This window comes from Leopardus geoffroyi, chromosome A1 (genome assembly GCF_018350155.1).
Source record: "Leopardus geoffroyi isolate Oge1 chromosome A1, O.geoffroyi_Oge1_pat1.0, whole genome shotgun sequence".
Classification (NCBI taxonomy): Eukaryota; Metazoa; Chordata; class Mammalia; order Carnivora; family Felidae; genus Leopardus; species Leopardus geoffroyi.
Window position 1 is genome coordinate 22,254,918 of NC_059326.1, and position 15,690 is coordinate 22,270,607.

Below are 15,690 nucleotides of genomic sequence, written 5' to 3' on the forward strand. Positions count from 1 at the left end.
TGATGAAGTGAAGAGTTTGGAGAGGAGAGATTGGGAGGGAAGATAATGAGGTCGAGTTTTCAATTTTGTGTTTCAGATGTTAGAAGGATATCTAAACAAAGAGCCATCTTATAGGTGACTGCAGATACAGGACTGAAGAAAACAGATAAACTTGCTAAAGCTAATTTATAAAAATGTTCATATATCTAAGTGAAGCTATTCAAAACAAGACTGAAGCTTGAGATAAGGAGGGTTAGTTAGGTCTGAGACTGAGAAATAAAAATTACGATGAAAAACACCATTTCCAGTCCCCCAGTTCCTACTGACAAGGCAAGATTGTTGTGATCTTTAGTAAACAGAAAAGGGCAAGTAAAACTCAAAAATTCGTAATTTTTGGCCTGTAGCTGTTACTCACAGATGACTTATAATTTCATATAGTTAAAATAAAACAAAAAAAGAGTTCTTTATATTTGCTATCAATAAACTATCCATTTTATAGGATAAGTATGGCAAATACTAATGCAGATTTACAGTTAAAATGGCAGGTAAGAGATTATGGTTTTCACTTTGCATTTTAATCGAGAAATGCATACTAAATTTAAGCTTATGATGTTTGTGCATGTTTAGCTGGCTAACAACTTTGAAACAGTATGCCAATTGCAACAGAATTTTACAGGAAAATTTTTAAAGAAGTTTAGATTTTCATAAATTGGTATTTGTCCTTATTTTAGCTTTGTGAATATGTCACAGCATGAAGAAGATAACAATTGTAGAACAGAGGCCAATAAAAATGAAACCAGTTTCTCTCCATATCTACATTCTAAAAGCCTATTTGGTTGGCTAGATGAATTCACCAAGTACTCATACAAAAATATAAAATAGTCCTTTGTTATTTTTTTAATGTTTATTTTTGAGACAGGAGAGACAGAGCATAGCAGGGGAGGGGCAGAGAGAGAGGGAGACACAGAATCTGAAGCAGGCTCCATGCTCTGAGCGGTTAGTACAGAGCCTGACGCGCGGCTCGAACTCACAAGCTGTGAGATCATGACCTGGGCCAAAGTCGGACGCTCAACCAACTAAGCCACCCAGGTACCCCAGTCCTTTGTTATCTTTTAAGGATGAGTGAACACTTTTACTATCAAAGATAACCACTTCTGAAGTTATCATTATAAAGGAACAATCTGTTTAACTATTTCAACTTTCTGTGGATGTTACACATCCACAATCTGATTTTATCCTGAGTAATATGCACAGTATATATTATTTATAGCAGTTGGTATTAGACAATGATTTTAACAATACATTGTTTTTAGGCCGAGTACAGACTTGTTTAAACCTTTCCTTAAGGTTATTATGCATTTGATTACATTTAAAAGTAATTATTCCTTATGACACATAGTAAGGCATATGTTGCCATGTAATTTGTTACATATTGTCATGTCACCCTCTGTAATCTGTGAATATACTATTGCAGATACTTATTTCGGAGTGATCAATACATAAAGAGAACAGTAAAAACCCCTTAAAACTAATGAATGTAGACAGCCACATAGCTCTTGTCTGTATCCTTCCCCTCTCTTATTGCTGAGGGAGTTATAAGTGAACTTGGAGATTCCAGAGCAGTTAAGTTTATTGTGCATAAGTACCACTTAGAACTTAAACAAACAAACAAACAACAACAAAAAAGGAAAACAATCATGGTCCCAGCTCTTATGACAGTCAGGTTCATGAGGTCTGTATGCCACTCTGAGGAGCAGTTTTTGGGAATGTAAGTTCAGAAATTAAAGAATAAAAGAAGTTGTACAGAATCCAACAGGCCACTGTCACAGCATCCATTCTCCCAACACTACCAACATTTTTGATGGGGTATCAAACTCTCCCTTATCCAATCCATGTATTGGGAGAAGCTGGCCTCATTAACTCCAGAGGAGGCCTCTGGTTGGCTTAAACCCTGAAACAGTCATTCATTCAGGAATGGCTTTGCAATCTAAGTGCTTTCTTTTCCCTGAATGTGAATGAGGGACAGTAAGTTCCTTATGGCTACGGGCAGCCACTGAAGACTATGAGAAAAACCATGCCCCTGACAACTTCATTGAGCTTCTGAATCACACAATCCTGAAGCCTGCTTACCTTCAGGCATCTCCCTCAGAGGATTTACACTTGATTGCACCAGTCTGAGTTGGTTTTCCTGGTACTTGCAACATAATGAGCTGTGACACAAAAGTGTCTTAGGTACAGACTCCCAGGTTGGTTGATCTGTTGTGAAAGTGACTCTATTGTCCCCCAGTATTTTTACTTCATCTGTTATACTACTCAAAATGTCATTTTGGTAAAAGAGCACTTACTTGCTTTTAAAAATGTATACGCCTCTGAGGGGATTACAGAACCTGTAGATACTTGCCTTTGGTATGAATCTTCCCAAGCAAATAGTCTTTCTCCTAATGCCACTAAGGTCAGCTACCCTGTGTATATGGGAGTTATGATGTGTGTCAGACATGGAGGCACGAGTCAGAGGGAGAGTGTATTGTAGAGAATGGGGCAGTTTTAGGTGAGGTCCTACAGAAAGGGGCACCGAGTAGCAAGAAGGCAGCAAAGGGTTTTCTTAAAGCTGATCAAAGAGGGATGAAGAAAGGGAAGAATACAACAAAATCAATGTGTTTCTATTCTTCCCTTCTTTGTCCCAAACTTTTAAGTTTAGCCCAGCGTCATAAGTACTTGCTGCCAGGCGAATTTGCTTCTAGACTCCCAATCCCAGCAATATTATAGGTTAAACAGATTTCTTATAGGCTCGTTTAGAAACTCAACCCGCAACTTATAAATAATAATCCCTTCTTAAAAACATCAGCTGTTCCTACTGCTGTGGAATAAGACCCACCAGGACCTGGCCTCTTTAGCCACATACTCCATTCTTGAGTCTTACTCAAGTCACACTTAAGTTCATGGTTCCTTCTAAGCTCACCAGTGCCGCCATGCCTCCTCTTACTTAAATGGCACTCCTTTTAGAAAATATTCCAGAAGTCCAGGTGGAATAAATCATTCCTTTTTGTAAAATAGGTTTTATCTTTATCATGACCTTTTATTTGTTTGGCTATGTAAAATGTCATGACTATAAAATTTTTGCTTGCTTGTTATATTCTAAACAACTTTCTTAAAATCAAAACAGTAACCTATTAATACCATAACCACCCCCCATAATTCTTTAAACATAGTATTTAATTCATACGTATTGATTATCAAATAAATTGTATGTAAAATATTAAATTCCATGAATGAACCTGAATTCTTAAAAAAACCCTTCAAACTTTTGGAGTATAACTTGCCAATCAACATTTAAGAGATTCAGATAAGCATATATATGATGATGTTCTAAGGAAATCAGTATTTTAAGTTTTATAGCATGCTTACAATCTAAAGTAAGTGAAAGTGATGACAGGATTGATTTAGCTTTTAAGTTAAATTAGAATTAGCATTGCTGTTTCATGTAGTGGTATGTTTATTAAAATTCATATACTACTCAAATCTGGGGTCCCTATTTCCTTTAAACATATAATGCAATTACATTTTTGTAATATTAATTTTGCTTCCTCCTTGGAAGGAAACCTGCTTATCTGTAAATTATATTCAAATCTGATTATAATGTCAATTGCAGATGGCTTAATAAAGAAAAACAATCATATGCCAAATTTAATCTGACTCTTTGTGGAGCCTTTTGTAATTTCACTTAAGAAACTGCACTTCTAAGGGCACGTGGGTAGGGTAGCTCAGTCAATTAAGCGTTGGACTTCGGCCCAGGTCGTGATCTCATGGCTTGTTGAGTTTGAGCCCCACGTTGGGCTCTGTGCTGATAGCTCAGAGCCTGAAGCCTGCTTCAGATTCTGTGTCTCCCTTTTTCTCTCTGCCCCTCCCCTGCTCACACTCTCTTTCTCTCTCAAAAATAAACATTAAAAAATAAAAATAAAAAAATAAAAAAAAAGAAATTGCACTTCTATACTTACAACTTGAAAGAAAAAATTAGATCTATATTGAAAAAATATTATGGGGTGCCTGGGTGGCTCAGTTGGTTAAGTGCCTGACTCTTGATTTCAGTTCAGGTCATGATCTCAGTGTTTGTAAGTTTGAGCCCACGTTGGGTTCTGCATTGACAGCATGGAGCCTACTTGGAATTCTCTCTCTGCCCCTCCGCTGCTCGTGCTCTTTCTCAAAATAAATAAAATAAACTTTAAAGAAAAAAGATAAATATTCTATTACTAATAGCTATAACAGTATGAGACTGAAATAAAACTGATGAATGACTAATTTTCTAGTGGGAAAAGAAAATACAAGATACTCAAAAGAAAACAACCTCTCTTTTAAGAGCACTAAAAATAAAGAAGGTTGACACAGAAAAGGGAGAATCAGATGCAGTGTTTACAGAAATTAGGCTTTTGAGTTGCATAAAAACAACTTCTTTATAAAAGTTACAGTGAACACTGGCAGCTTCCTACTTCATCGCTATTCATCATCTACCAGGAAGACATCTTTGAAATTTCTCAGCCATGTAGGTGACACTTCTGCTAGGCTTCCATAATGACTGAATATTGTCATATTTACAACACTGCATTATAGTAGTAATAATAGTAGTAGTAGTAATATGATGATGATGATGATGATGACGGAAGCCTCCCTAATGTCCTCTGCTTCTACCTGTGTCCCATTCTAGCCAAAATGACCTCGTGACTGATCATGTGACCACTCTGGTCAAAATCCTCCACTGGTTTCTCACTTTACATGGAGTGAAAGTCACAGTATGGCCTATAATGCCCTACGTGATCTTTATACCACTCACAGACCCCCTTTACCATTAACTACTTGACTTCATCTATTATTTTTCCCATTGCTCACACAACCCCATATTGGCCTCCTTGTTCATTAAATTTAACAACCATGTTTTTGCACACCTACTGCTTCCTCTTCTTGGAACACTGTTCTCCCCATATTCACCTCCTTTGGGTCTCTGTTCCATTGTCACCTGATTGCCCTGTGTGAGATAGTACTAGCTGTCTCTACCTGCAATGACAGCCTATTCCTGTTACCCAGTTTTATTTTTTCTCCACTGTACTTATCACTCTCTAAGATATATTGATATAGATTATATCTAATATAAGATACATTTGCTTTTAGTATCTCTTTTTCTACTGAATGTAAGCTCCACAGAGGCAAGAACTTTTTGTACAGCGTTATATATCCTGAGTGCCTGGCATACAGTTAAATACATTCTTGCCAAATCAATGAATAATCTGTTAAATATATAGTTCACACTTAAAATATTTTGAATCCTGAGATACTGTATAGTTATAATCCTTGGAACACAGTAAGTACTAAATAAATGTTTTTAAATTAGAAGATAAAGACAGTCAAATCTTGCATTGCCAAGTGCATTAAAATGAGAAATAAAAGTAAGTATCCACAGAATTACATTTTAGCACATACCTGTTTAAATTCTGAATCTTTTCCCAACATAACTTGAAGACTGTAAATAACTGGATCACCTTTCATTGGCTGTAAACACTCCCATGTAAGTTCACAAATGTGATCATTTACTTTCTCTATTTTGGGAGCTGTAGAGAACAAATACAAATAAAATCTACTCTACTTGATTTTTAATTTGGCACATCACACAGACACTTGTTTTAATCAAAATCAACAAACATTTAAAACCCAGTTATATACTTGAAATAAGTATCAATGAATTTTTGAAATTTGCAGAGAAATGGTTAATGTTCCATTCTTATTATCTCCAGGCCATATAATCTACGGGTGCCACAATGGCCAGACTGACTAAAGGATCTGTCAAGGGAAGCACTGTTTTCATTAAGCTAAAAGGCCAATAGAGAGGTTATGGCAATTCTAAAACAACGTCAATGATGCTTCTAGGGGCATAACTAGAACATGACATTTTGTAATTTAAGAAATCTCCTAAGAGGGTAAGTTGAAAAATACTCCTAGCTGCTTGACATAAGACTGTTTCACTCCATGTTGGGATATAGAGGGTTAAAATCAGCAATCTTCTTAAGGCTAGTACACACTAAACTGGATGAAAGAACAGAAAAATGACTCAGTAAAACTCCATCAACATTATTAGAAAGATAGTCAAGAACAGTCCTGCTAACTATGGATCTGCTTAATAAATGACATATTTCAAGTACATGACCCAGGAAACTGTACTAGAAATCTGTGTGATTTGTCCTCCGTGTAAGGAATGTTAGTGATTTTGGCTAAATACACAAAGTGTAATCCTTGCCAGGGTCATTTTATTTTTTAAAGGTTTATTTTGAGAGAGAGAGACAGAGAATATGAATGAGCAAGCAGGGGAGGGGCAGACAGAGGAAGAGAGAAAACCATGCAGGCTCCATGCTGTCAGTGCAGAGCCGGAGACTGGGCTTGATCCCACAAATGGTGAGATCGTGACCTGAGCTGACATCAAGAGTTGGATGCTCAACTGACGGAGCCACCCAGACACCCCAGTCAGGGTCGTTTTAAAATAAGAACCCTTCTAGGGGTGCCTGGGTGGCTTAGTCAGTTGAGTGTCTGACTCTTGATTTCAGCTCAGGTCATGATCCCAGGGTCATAGGATCAAGCACCCTGTTGAACTCTGCACTGAGTGTGGAACCTGCTTAAGATCCTCTCCCCTGCTCGCTCGCTCGCTCTCTCTCAAAAAAAAAAAAAAAAAAAAGGAACCCATCTAAAAATTAATTTTAAAGATATTTGTACATACAACTGAAAGTGTGTAAATTAAGATTTAAAAGTTCAAGTTAACTAGGGGCACCTGGGTGACTCAGTTGAGTGTCCGACTTCAGCTCAGGTCGTGATCTTGCAGTTTATGGGTTCAAGCTCTGTGCCAACAGCTTGGAGCCTGCTTCAGATTCTGTGTTTCCCTCTCACTCTTTACCCTTCTCCTGCTTGTGTTGTCTCTCTCTCAAAAATGAATAAGCATTAAAAAAATAATTCAATTTAACTAAGAATGTATTTATGTTGTGCTTAACAGACAACCTGGCTCTCTCCCCGAAATATGAACGAATGAAACAGTAACAACTCAAAACAATTTGAGTTCGTGATTTTTTTTTCTTTAAAAATTTTTTTTAATATTTTTATTTGAGAGAGAGAGAGAGAGAAAGAAACAGTGCACAAGTGGTGGAGGGGCAGAGAGAGAAGGAGACACAGAATCTGAAGTAGGCTGTAGGTTGCAAGTTGTTGGCACAGAGCCTGATGCGGGGCTTGAACTCACGAGTTGTGAGATCTCGACCAGAGCTGAAGTCGGACACTTAACCGACTCGACTGAGCCACCCAGGTGCCCCTGTGACTTTTTTCCTTAGTAACAACAGCAGAAACATTAAATGACCCTATTAGAAAACCAGTATATCTATTCAATTTAGTATTTTTATGCTAGATTATTAAAAATAGTGACAAAACCCAGTGCTCAACTGAGTATCAATGTGCTAGATAAAAGAGCTTCTATTTTGAGTGAAACTCTCAGTAGATAGGCTTGTCTATATAATTTATTTTTTATAATTTACGTTGGACACATATTGGACAATAAATTGTAATAACAGCAGATAAAATTGTTTATGAACATCCATTTAAAATTTATTACTAAAAAAAATAACGATGTATAACTTACCTTTCAAGGCAGCTGGGACAGATTTTGGAGTAGTAAAAATGTATTCTTGAGAAAGAGGACCTTCCCCTGCTTCATTACAAGCTTGAATACAGAATTTATAGGATGTTGACTCATTAAGTCTTTGTACTTTGTATGTATGACATGGACCTCTATATAAGGATACAAACCTAAAATGGAAATGACTCTTATTAAAAATAAACCTTGACTACACTACAAAAATTTTTTAAAAACTACTAAAAAAGTAGAGCTGGGACACTATTCAGAAGTATAAATTGCTCCTAGACTTTAATGTCACTCCAAATAAATATTTTTTTTCATCAGATGATGAAAATCATAGGATTGGTAAATTTCCTAATTTTAACATGGTTTCCTGAAAATTTATTAAGTTTTGTATCCAATCATTGTTAACTTTTCAGGCTTCTGGTACAGTTTCGTTTCTGATTGCCATTTTTTAAAGATACATTTTTAGGGGTGCCTGGGTGGCTCAGTCGGTTAAGCGGCCAACTTCGGCCAGGTCATGATCTCGCAGTCCGTGAGTTCGAGCCCCGCGTCGGGCTCTGTGCTGACGGCTCAGAGCCTGGAGCCTGTTTCAGATTCTGTGTCTCCCTCTCTCTGACCCTCCCCTGTTCATGCTTTGTCTCTCTCTGTCTCAAAAATAAATAAACGTTAAAAAAAAAAATTTAAAGATACGTTTTTAAAGATACTCAGAACATGACAATTTTCATTACAGTCTTAGGCATATAGTTTATTATAAAAAAGAAAATCTTCAATTTCCAGGTATAATTTTAGATGACTGGTGATGTTTTCTAGAGATTTACATAGCAGTATGAAAGAATATAAAATTAGCCATAAATTATCCACCTGAACTGTTCGATGGGAAAGTTTAACATCATATATGTCACCTATAAGTTCAGTGTTCCCCAATATTTTTGATTGGCTGTTTGAAAATTTTTGGAAATTGGGGAATGAATAATGGAATGCTCACAAGTTCTAAAGAGTCTGAAAACTGCAGTCAAGGTTAAAAATGAAGAAATAGCTAATGACCTGAAGTAACGGTATTTCTAAGAAGCAGTAATTAGATAAGCCTGGCCTTTTTAGTCTCCCAATTTTTTTTTTAAAGGATAGGGGAAAAAAAAGAGTTGCAACCACTATTGGAAAAGTGAAACAATGATAAAACCTGTAGTCAGGAAACAGCTGAAATAGCATTCTGATATTATCCCACAGCAAATGTAAGTAGTTGTGAGAAATCAAAGGTAAAGAGTATAACTAAAGATATTAAATTTTTTTTTTTTAATTTTTTTTTTCAACATTTATTTACTTTTTGGGACAGAGAGAGACAGAGCATGAATGAATGGGGGAGGAACAGAGAGAGAGGGAGACACAGAGTCGGAAACAGGCTCCAGGCTCTGAGCCATCAGCCCAGAGCCCGACGTGGGGCTCGAACTCACGGACCGCGAGATCGTGACCTGGCTGAAGTCGGACGCTTAACCGACTGTGCCACCCAGGGGCCCCGACTAAAGGTATTAAATTGATTTAATTTATTAAATTTATATAGTAAACTTACAACACCATAAAAGGTTTCTTAAATACATTTTCCACAGCCAGCAGCCATATTCACACCCTACAACTCTCCAGATGCTAAATATTAACTAAGCTTAACATTCTGTAATAGAATACAGCCTAATAATAATGGAAATCTTTATTCTACTCCATTTCCAACAAACATTACTTAGATCCATTTCCAGGAAACCTTCTTGCACTACCCTAATGAATGTAAATGCTAGAAAGGGGATGAAACTAATTTAAAGAATTCACCCAACGACAATAACATACATTAAAGATAAATGGCTACACAGAAAATCTGTGGCAAAGAACCTCCTTCTAGAGACAGGCTTTACAAATGTACATAAAATTCTGCCAAGAACAAAGGCTGACTAACATTCATAGAGGCACAGAAAATGATCAGTACTGTTTGCTCTGTGTAATGCTCTTACTGGATATACAGTATGTTTAATTCTGTATGTTATTTTAAATGTAGAAGTCTTTCTGAGAGTACTTATGTACAATTACCATGAATATTCCATTACTGAATGTCTGATTAAGATACAAACACGTACAATACAAAAAACAAAGTGGGAAAAACTACTTCTAGTACTCTGAATCCATCAGGTATGCAAATTGTTTCTTATAAACTGAGTGAAGAGCAAAATTTGAATTCTTAAAATATTACAGTAACACCTTTGGAGGATATATGGCATTGTTTACATGGGATATAATGTCAATAAACAGCCTCAGATTTGCATTTGAATAATTTATACTACAAATATTTTGAGTAACATTACAATTCAAATGCATGATTTAGTGGGACAGTATATGGCATGGATATAATGAAAATATAAAGGATGGCAGCATAGACAAGAACCTGAGTAGCGAGGGGACAGGCTAATAATCTGAGTCTAACCAAGATCTGACACTGAGGAAATGAACTGTACTGACTCAGTGTGAAGGTCCTGTAACGGGTGCGGAAGAAAGTGAGACATAACCTATGCCCGCAAAGATCTCAGAGGCCTTACACCAATTAATTGTGTACTGTTAAAACTGCCTCTGCTGGAAATAAGTGTTGAAGAGCTGGTTTTGTAGCAAAGATTATGTTTCTTTTACATGAAAGAGTAAATGGGTTAGAGAGCCAAAGAATAGCCAATTTAATTTTTCTCTCAGCATCCCTCTCACAAGCTACAAATGGGAAATCTTCATTGTATCTTCTGGTGTTTTGAAAATAGCACACTTAAAATTATTTCTTATGAAAATTCTAACCTTGTTTTTGAAAATTTATTTTGTTTACCTCTACTTTTTATTGAAGTTTATACACTTAAGACCTAAGAAACTATATGAAGAACCAATTACAAACACCTACCTTCCATTCTTGTCCTCCATCTGAAGGTGGTACTGAATAGAATCTGTTGACAGTGATTTTGGGGTTCCTTCTCCCCACTTCAGCTTAAGGTTCTGGTGGCTGAAGGCAACACATTCCAGACGAGGTGGATCAGGAGGGAGGGGCTTAGTTTTTAATTTTATCATGTGGCTGAAAGGACCAGCTCCAAGGCTATTCAAAGCTTGAATCCGTATTCTAAGTGCCACATTAAGGAAAAAAAAATTCGGTTATGATTATTCTATTTAGAGTTTCTCTCTGGTCTAGGCAAAAATTAACATAGTTTTTAGAGTGTACCTGTATGTTGTATCTGGTTGCAAATTGTCTATAATATAGCTTGTAACCTTTCCCACTGCCAAGGGCTGTTTATCTCCAAAGTCGATGCTGTAGGCAAGGATTTCTGAACCATGGTCACAAGGCTTTTCCCAGCTTATTGCAAGGCATGTAGAAGGTGAATAATGAGGATTTTCTATATCATCATCACTTATTTCTTGAAGACAAGTCACAACAGCAGGAACTGATGGTGGAGTCACACAGGCTACTACTTCACTGAAAGGGCCTGCACCCACAACACTCAGAGCCTACAAATTAACAGAGCCCGTAAGTTAAAAAAAACATGACCATCAAAATGCTCACAGAACACAAAAATCTGGCTAGAGTAACAAAGCCCGGACCGCCTTTACCTGGACTCTGCAATAATAGGTGGTTGCTGGTGAAAGTCCTTTTAATTCATAACTGAGACCAGGCCCACAGTAACACATCTGCATACTTCCTTCAACGCCTCCCCACTCCAATCGATATTCAGTGACATCTGTTCCGTTACTCAAAGGGATCTTTAAATTAAAAAGAGGAAAAGGTCTTAAGTCTTGACACTGATTAGTTTTTAGGCACAAATGTTCTTTACCTGCACATATCAACAAACTGAATTGCTTTTGAATTTCTTTGAAATGTTCAAGTGGGATTAAAACTGTTTAATATTACATTTTTATTCATTAAGGTCACCTGAATTTAAGACTGATCAAAAAATATAACTTTGTTTTCAATTATAAGTAGAAATATGACTAAATCACTTTAGAAAGAGAATTTTAAGGTAAATATACTTCAATATAATTCTATTAAGTAATATAAATGTTAAATCATGTAAGGACATTTTCTTTGTTAAATTTCAAAGGAAACTGAAAATTTAATTATCATTACTGATTATTACTGTACATAATAAAACACAGTGGAAATAATAAATACAAGAGAAATAGTATTATACTAATCCCTATGAATGTTTGTTCTGAACATTAAGCTCACCAGTGGCTAAGTATCTTGGTAATGAGACAAAGCCTTTGAAAAAATACAAAGCACATCATGAACAAGAAACCATATACTTGTAATGCAAATATACCTTACTTAAATGCTTCAAAGCAAAAATTTCACGTTATAACACATGAACTTAAGTAGGACTTACTGTTTGTATGATTTAGGAGGTTAAATGAATAGTATCTCGGGGCCCCTGGGTGGCTCAGTCAGCTCAGATCATGATCTCATGGTTTGTGGGTTCTAGCCCCGCATTTGGCTCTGCACTGACAATGAGGAGCCTGCTTGGGATTCTCTCTCCCTGCCTCTCTCTCTCCCTCTCAAAATAAATGAATAAACTTAAAATAAATGAATAGTATCTCTATTCTTTTATATGAACTATTCTAATTACTTAAGAAAGTAAGTCAATGGGAATTACAGTACCTCCCAATTCACTTGTGCACAAGTTGCAGATCTGCATGTAACTTGAGGGGGCTTGCACTGATCTGGTGGTCCAGGGGCTGTAGTAATATCACATTTTTCTGAAAATGGTCCAAACTAGAAAAACAAACATAACCAGCATTTTCATTTTTCACCCACAGATTGCACAGCTCTCCATAAATATTCACATACATAAATAAGTGCATAATCCTTCTCCTTCAAGACTGACTGGTCATAATAGAACTCTAAAAGCATTCATAGAAAGGAAAAAGATTTAATGATTATGGAAGTTACTATGTCAGGTATTTTTAAGTTTCATTTACTGTACTTTCTTCTCTTGTTCCTTTTCCTTTTTCCTTCATGACTGATTTTGTAAGAAGGGCAGGGCATTAGGGAATTAGGTACAAGGAATAAGTCAGGAGAAATTATATGAGGAGTGAAGGAAAGGATACCAATTAAAGGCATGAAAAATGGTAGGCATAAATTATATCTTAAAATTTAGAATAGCTTTAAAAAGGGTATAAAATGTATACTCTCTGGAAGTGCAGAAAGCAAATTATTTACAATGATTGTCACAAATTATCAGAATCCTGAAAATACAGATTAAGTAAGTATTAAAGATGCTATCCCAGTATACTGCAGCCTTGTGGGGCTGACAAGATGATAACTTCAGACAGAACACTATGACTTATGTAAGAACTGCCAACAAAGTATACTGACATACAAAATTTTAAGATAAGTTTACAGATACAGATACTGAACTTAGTTGGAGAATGGGACATAAAATAGTAAAGTTCACTAACATATGATGTAATGGGAGGGGAGAGACTTGGCAGTTTAATTTTGTGAAATTATAGAGTAAAGAAACATAATGTTATTCAACTAAGACAAGAAATTACTGCTTTGTCCTGAGAGAATCTGTTTTAATGCAGAGATGAGAAATGTCCTGGTTGAGTGGAAAGGGCTTTGGCTCTGGAGTCTGACAGCCCTGAATCTGTGGCTTATCTCGGTCACTTCTTATTTGGGTGACTGTGGACAAGATGTTTAGTTTTTCTGAGCCCCAGCCTCCTCAGCTATACAATGGAGATATCACCTGTTTTGTCCATTTTATGGAACTGTACAGATACACAGAGAATACTTTTTAAAAAGTCACATAAAGCCAGAAATGCTTAAAATATAAGTTATCTTTTCCTTAGGCAAAAAATGAATCACAGTTAGTAGCCAAATAAAATAAATGCTGTATATAACCAGCCTCAAAAAACTTAATTATCCAAAGTATTTCATCTAATAGTTTTGTTCTTACTCTTTAACTTATTAAGTAAACCCTATTAGCATCACCTGAAAGGCAAACTTCAACCCAGCTAAAGTTCCGAGTGTCACAAATTATAAATGGGGTTTGAAAATACTGAGATTCTATAATAACTATCATATATACAGACCTCTCTCTTATTTATCAATATAGGCTTATTAAAAACTGTAAAATTTGGAGTCACATGTTGAAAGCAAAATGGCTAACTAATGGGTGCAATTATATATGTTCTGTGAACTACCACTGTGATTATAATTCAATCAGCAGAGTCTTCCTACCCCCATTTTGTTAGCTGCATGCAGTCTGAAGCTATAAGTCTTTCCAGGAAGAAGGTTGCTCACTGTACATTCTACTTCAGAACCTTGGTAAACTTCTCTGGGTTCATCTTTTTCTACAGGAGACATCTCCACACCATAGCAGAAAATGGGTGATCCACCATCGACCAGAGGGGGTCCTAAAGGTGGAAAGATTTATGCAATTTAACAAAAGGAATATATTTAGTACTAACTCAATTATAATTTATTACCAAAATGAAAATTACCCCATCGTAACTGTATTTCTTTTGCTTTGGGTCTACCCTGTAATCTGGGAGGGAGGCATGGGCCAGGAGGCACAGCTGGAGTCTGCACAAGTAAAGATTCAGATACCTGCCAAAACAAAAGCAATAACAAGACAAAAATGCCCCAACCGGAATGCTTTTGTTAAAGCATAACACGAACACAAAGACTGCATCAATAATTTCAAATTCTACTTGACTATCAATTGAAAAGGAATAAAGTTCTAAATAAAAGAACCCAATTAAATCATTAAAACTGATTTTATATTAACAAATAAAGACACATATTATGTGACTACTATATACAAAGAAAGTTACCAGAAAAAAAGAACAAAAAACTCTTCATCTTTCCATAATTGAAAAACAACAAAAAAATAACCTTCAACAAAACCTACTGGACTAATAAAGATTATTTTTGATCTCATCCAAATGGATCCACAAATCTCTTCTAAGAATGTTTTCATATTCTGTAAATACTGCTTGCCATGTTTTCAGAAGGTTTAGACTATTTTGGTTACTTTAACTGTATATTGTATTTTTAACCTAAATATTAATATACATATATGCATATAAAATCTTTCCTTTTTCTTTTCCACCTAAAAATAATTCAAAAATCAGGTTAACTTTTCCAAGTGCTTGGTATCTTTCCAGGTATTTGGTATTATCTCGGTTTCGATGTTATTTAAAAAATGTGTATCATTTAGTTTTATTTTAAAAGACTTCTTTTATAAACACTGACATGCACTCAGTACCATATCCTTAACTGCACTGTATTACGGTTTACACTTAATATTCTTGACAAACATAAATATTTGGTCATCACCTTATTTAGAAAGGTATCCTATATGAGAATGCTATATCACTGTATTAGAAAATTAGGGTTGTTTTTGGGGTGGGATCTGTTCTTTCTAATCCTGGAAGATGTTCTTATTAGATACAGTGAAGCAACTGGATCCCAAGCCTGTTGGGTAGGACTTGCATGCAGTTTCCTAATACTTCCATTTTCAACAAAATGCTTATAATTCATTTTTAAAAAAGGTAACTTCATTGCATTAAATTCCATTTGAAAAATAATGACAGTTATTAATGCTCCACGAACCCATTCTTAAATTCATTAAAAAAATACCACTCCTATTAAAAAAATTACCTCTCTAGAACATTACAAATATCTCATATATAATCAATGGCACACTTTAAGTCCATTTAGGTTAGCGATAAATTCTCTAGTAATAAAAATAACTGCCAACTTTCCTGAAATAAGTAATTACTAGAATCTGTGTTTAAACAGTAAATGATTATGGTTTGTCCTGATACACATAATTTATAGAGCAATCAGTCTACAATTATTTTATTTTTATTTCTGTTAGGTATGGCTATTGAACATCATCCTAAAATTTACCTTTATAAATTTTTCTGCAGTATTTTTGTATATTTGTTGTTGCAAAGCTAAACAACAACCAGACAATAGATATTCACTGAATACTGATTATAAGCCATGTACTATTTTAGAATATTTTGATCACTATAAATTACAG

The 15,690-nt window shown here is 35.6% G+C and overlaps 1 protein-coding gene across 6 annotated transcripts in view; it reads right to left on the reverse strand.

Annotated features, from left to right (window-relative positions):
- FNDC3A (fibronectin type III domain containing 3A) overlaps nucleotides 1-15,690 on the reverse strand; it is a 148,038-nt gene that overhangs the window by 4,549 nt on the left and 127,799 nt on the right. For 5 of the 6 annotated variants that reach the window (XM_045475856.1, XM_045475848.1, XM_045475833.1 and 2 more), the window contains 8 exons: nucleotides 14,141-14,246; nucleotides 13,878-14,053; nucleotides 12,294-12,407; nucleotides 11,249-11,398; nucleotides 10,863-11,146; nucleotides 10,551-10,763; nucleotides 7,637-7,803; nucleotides 5,449-5,576 (listed from right to left, as the gene is read on the reverse strand). In XM_045475856.1, coding sequence (XP_045331812.1) covers nucleotides 5,449-5,576; nucleotides 7,637-7,803; nucleotides 10,551-10,763; nucleotides 10,863-11,146; nucleotides 11,249-11,398; nucleotides 12,294-12,407; nucleotides 13,878-14,053; nucleotides 14,141-14,246 — 1,338 coding nt within the window. The remainder of the gene's footprint in view (nucleotides 1-5,448; nucleotides 5,577-7,636; nucleotides 7,804-10,550; nucleotides 10,764-10,862; nucleotides 11,147-11,248; nucleotides 11,399-12,293; nucleotides 12,408-13,877; nucleotides 14,054-14,140; nucleotides 14,247-15,690) is intronic. The other variant, XM_045475875.1, reaches the window with a different exon arrangement.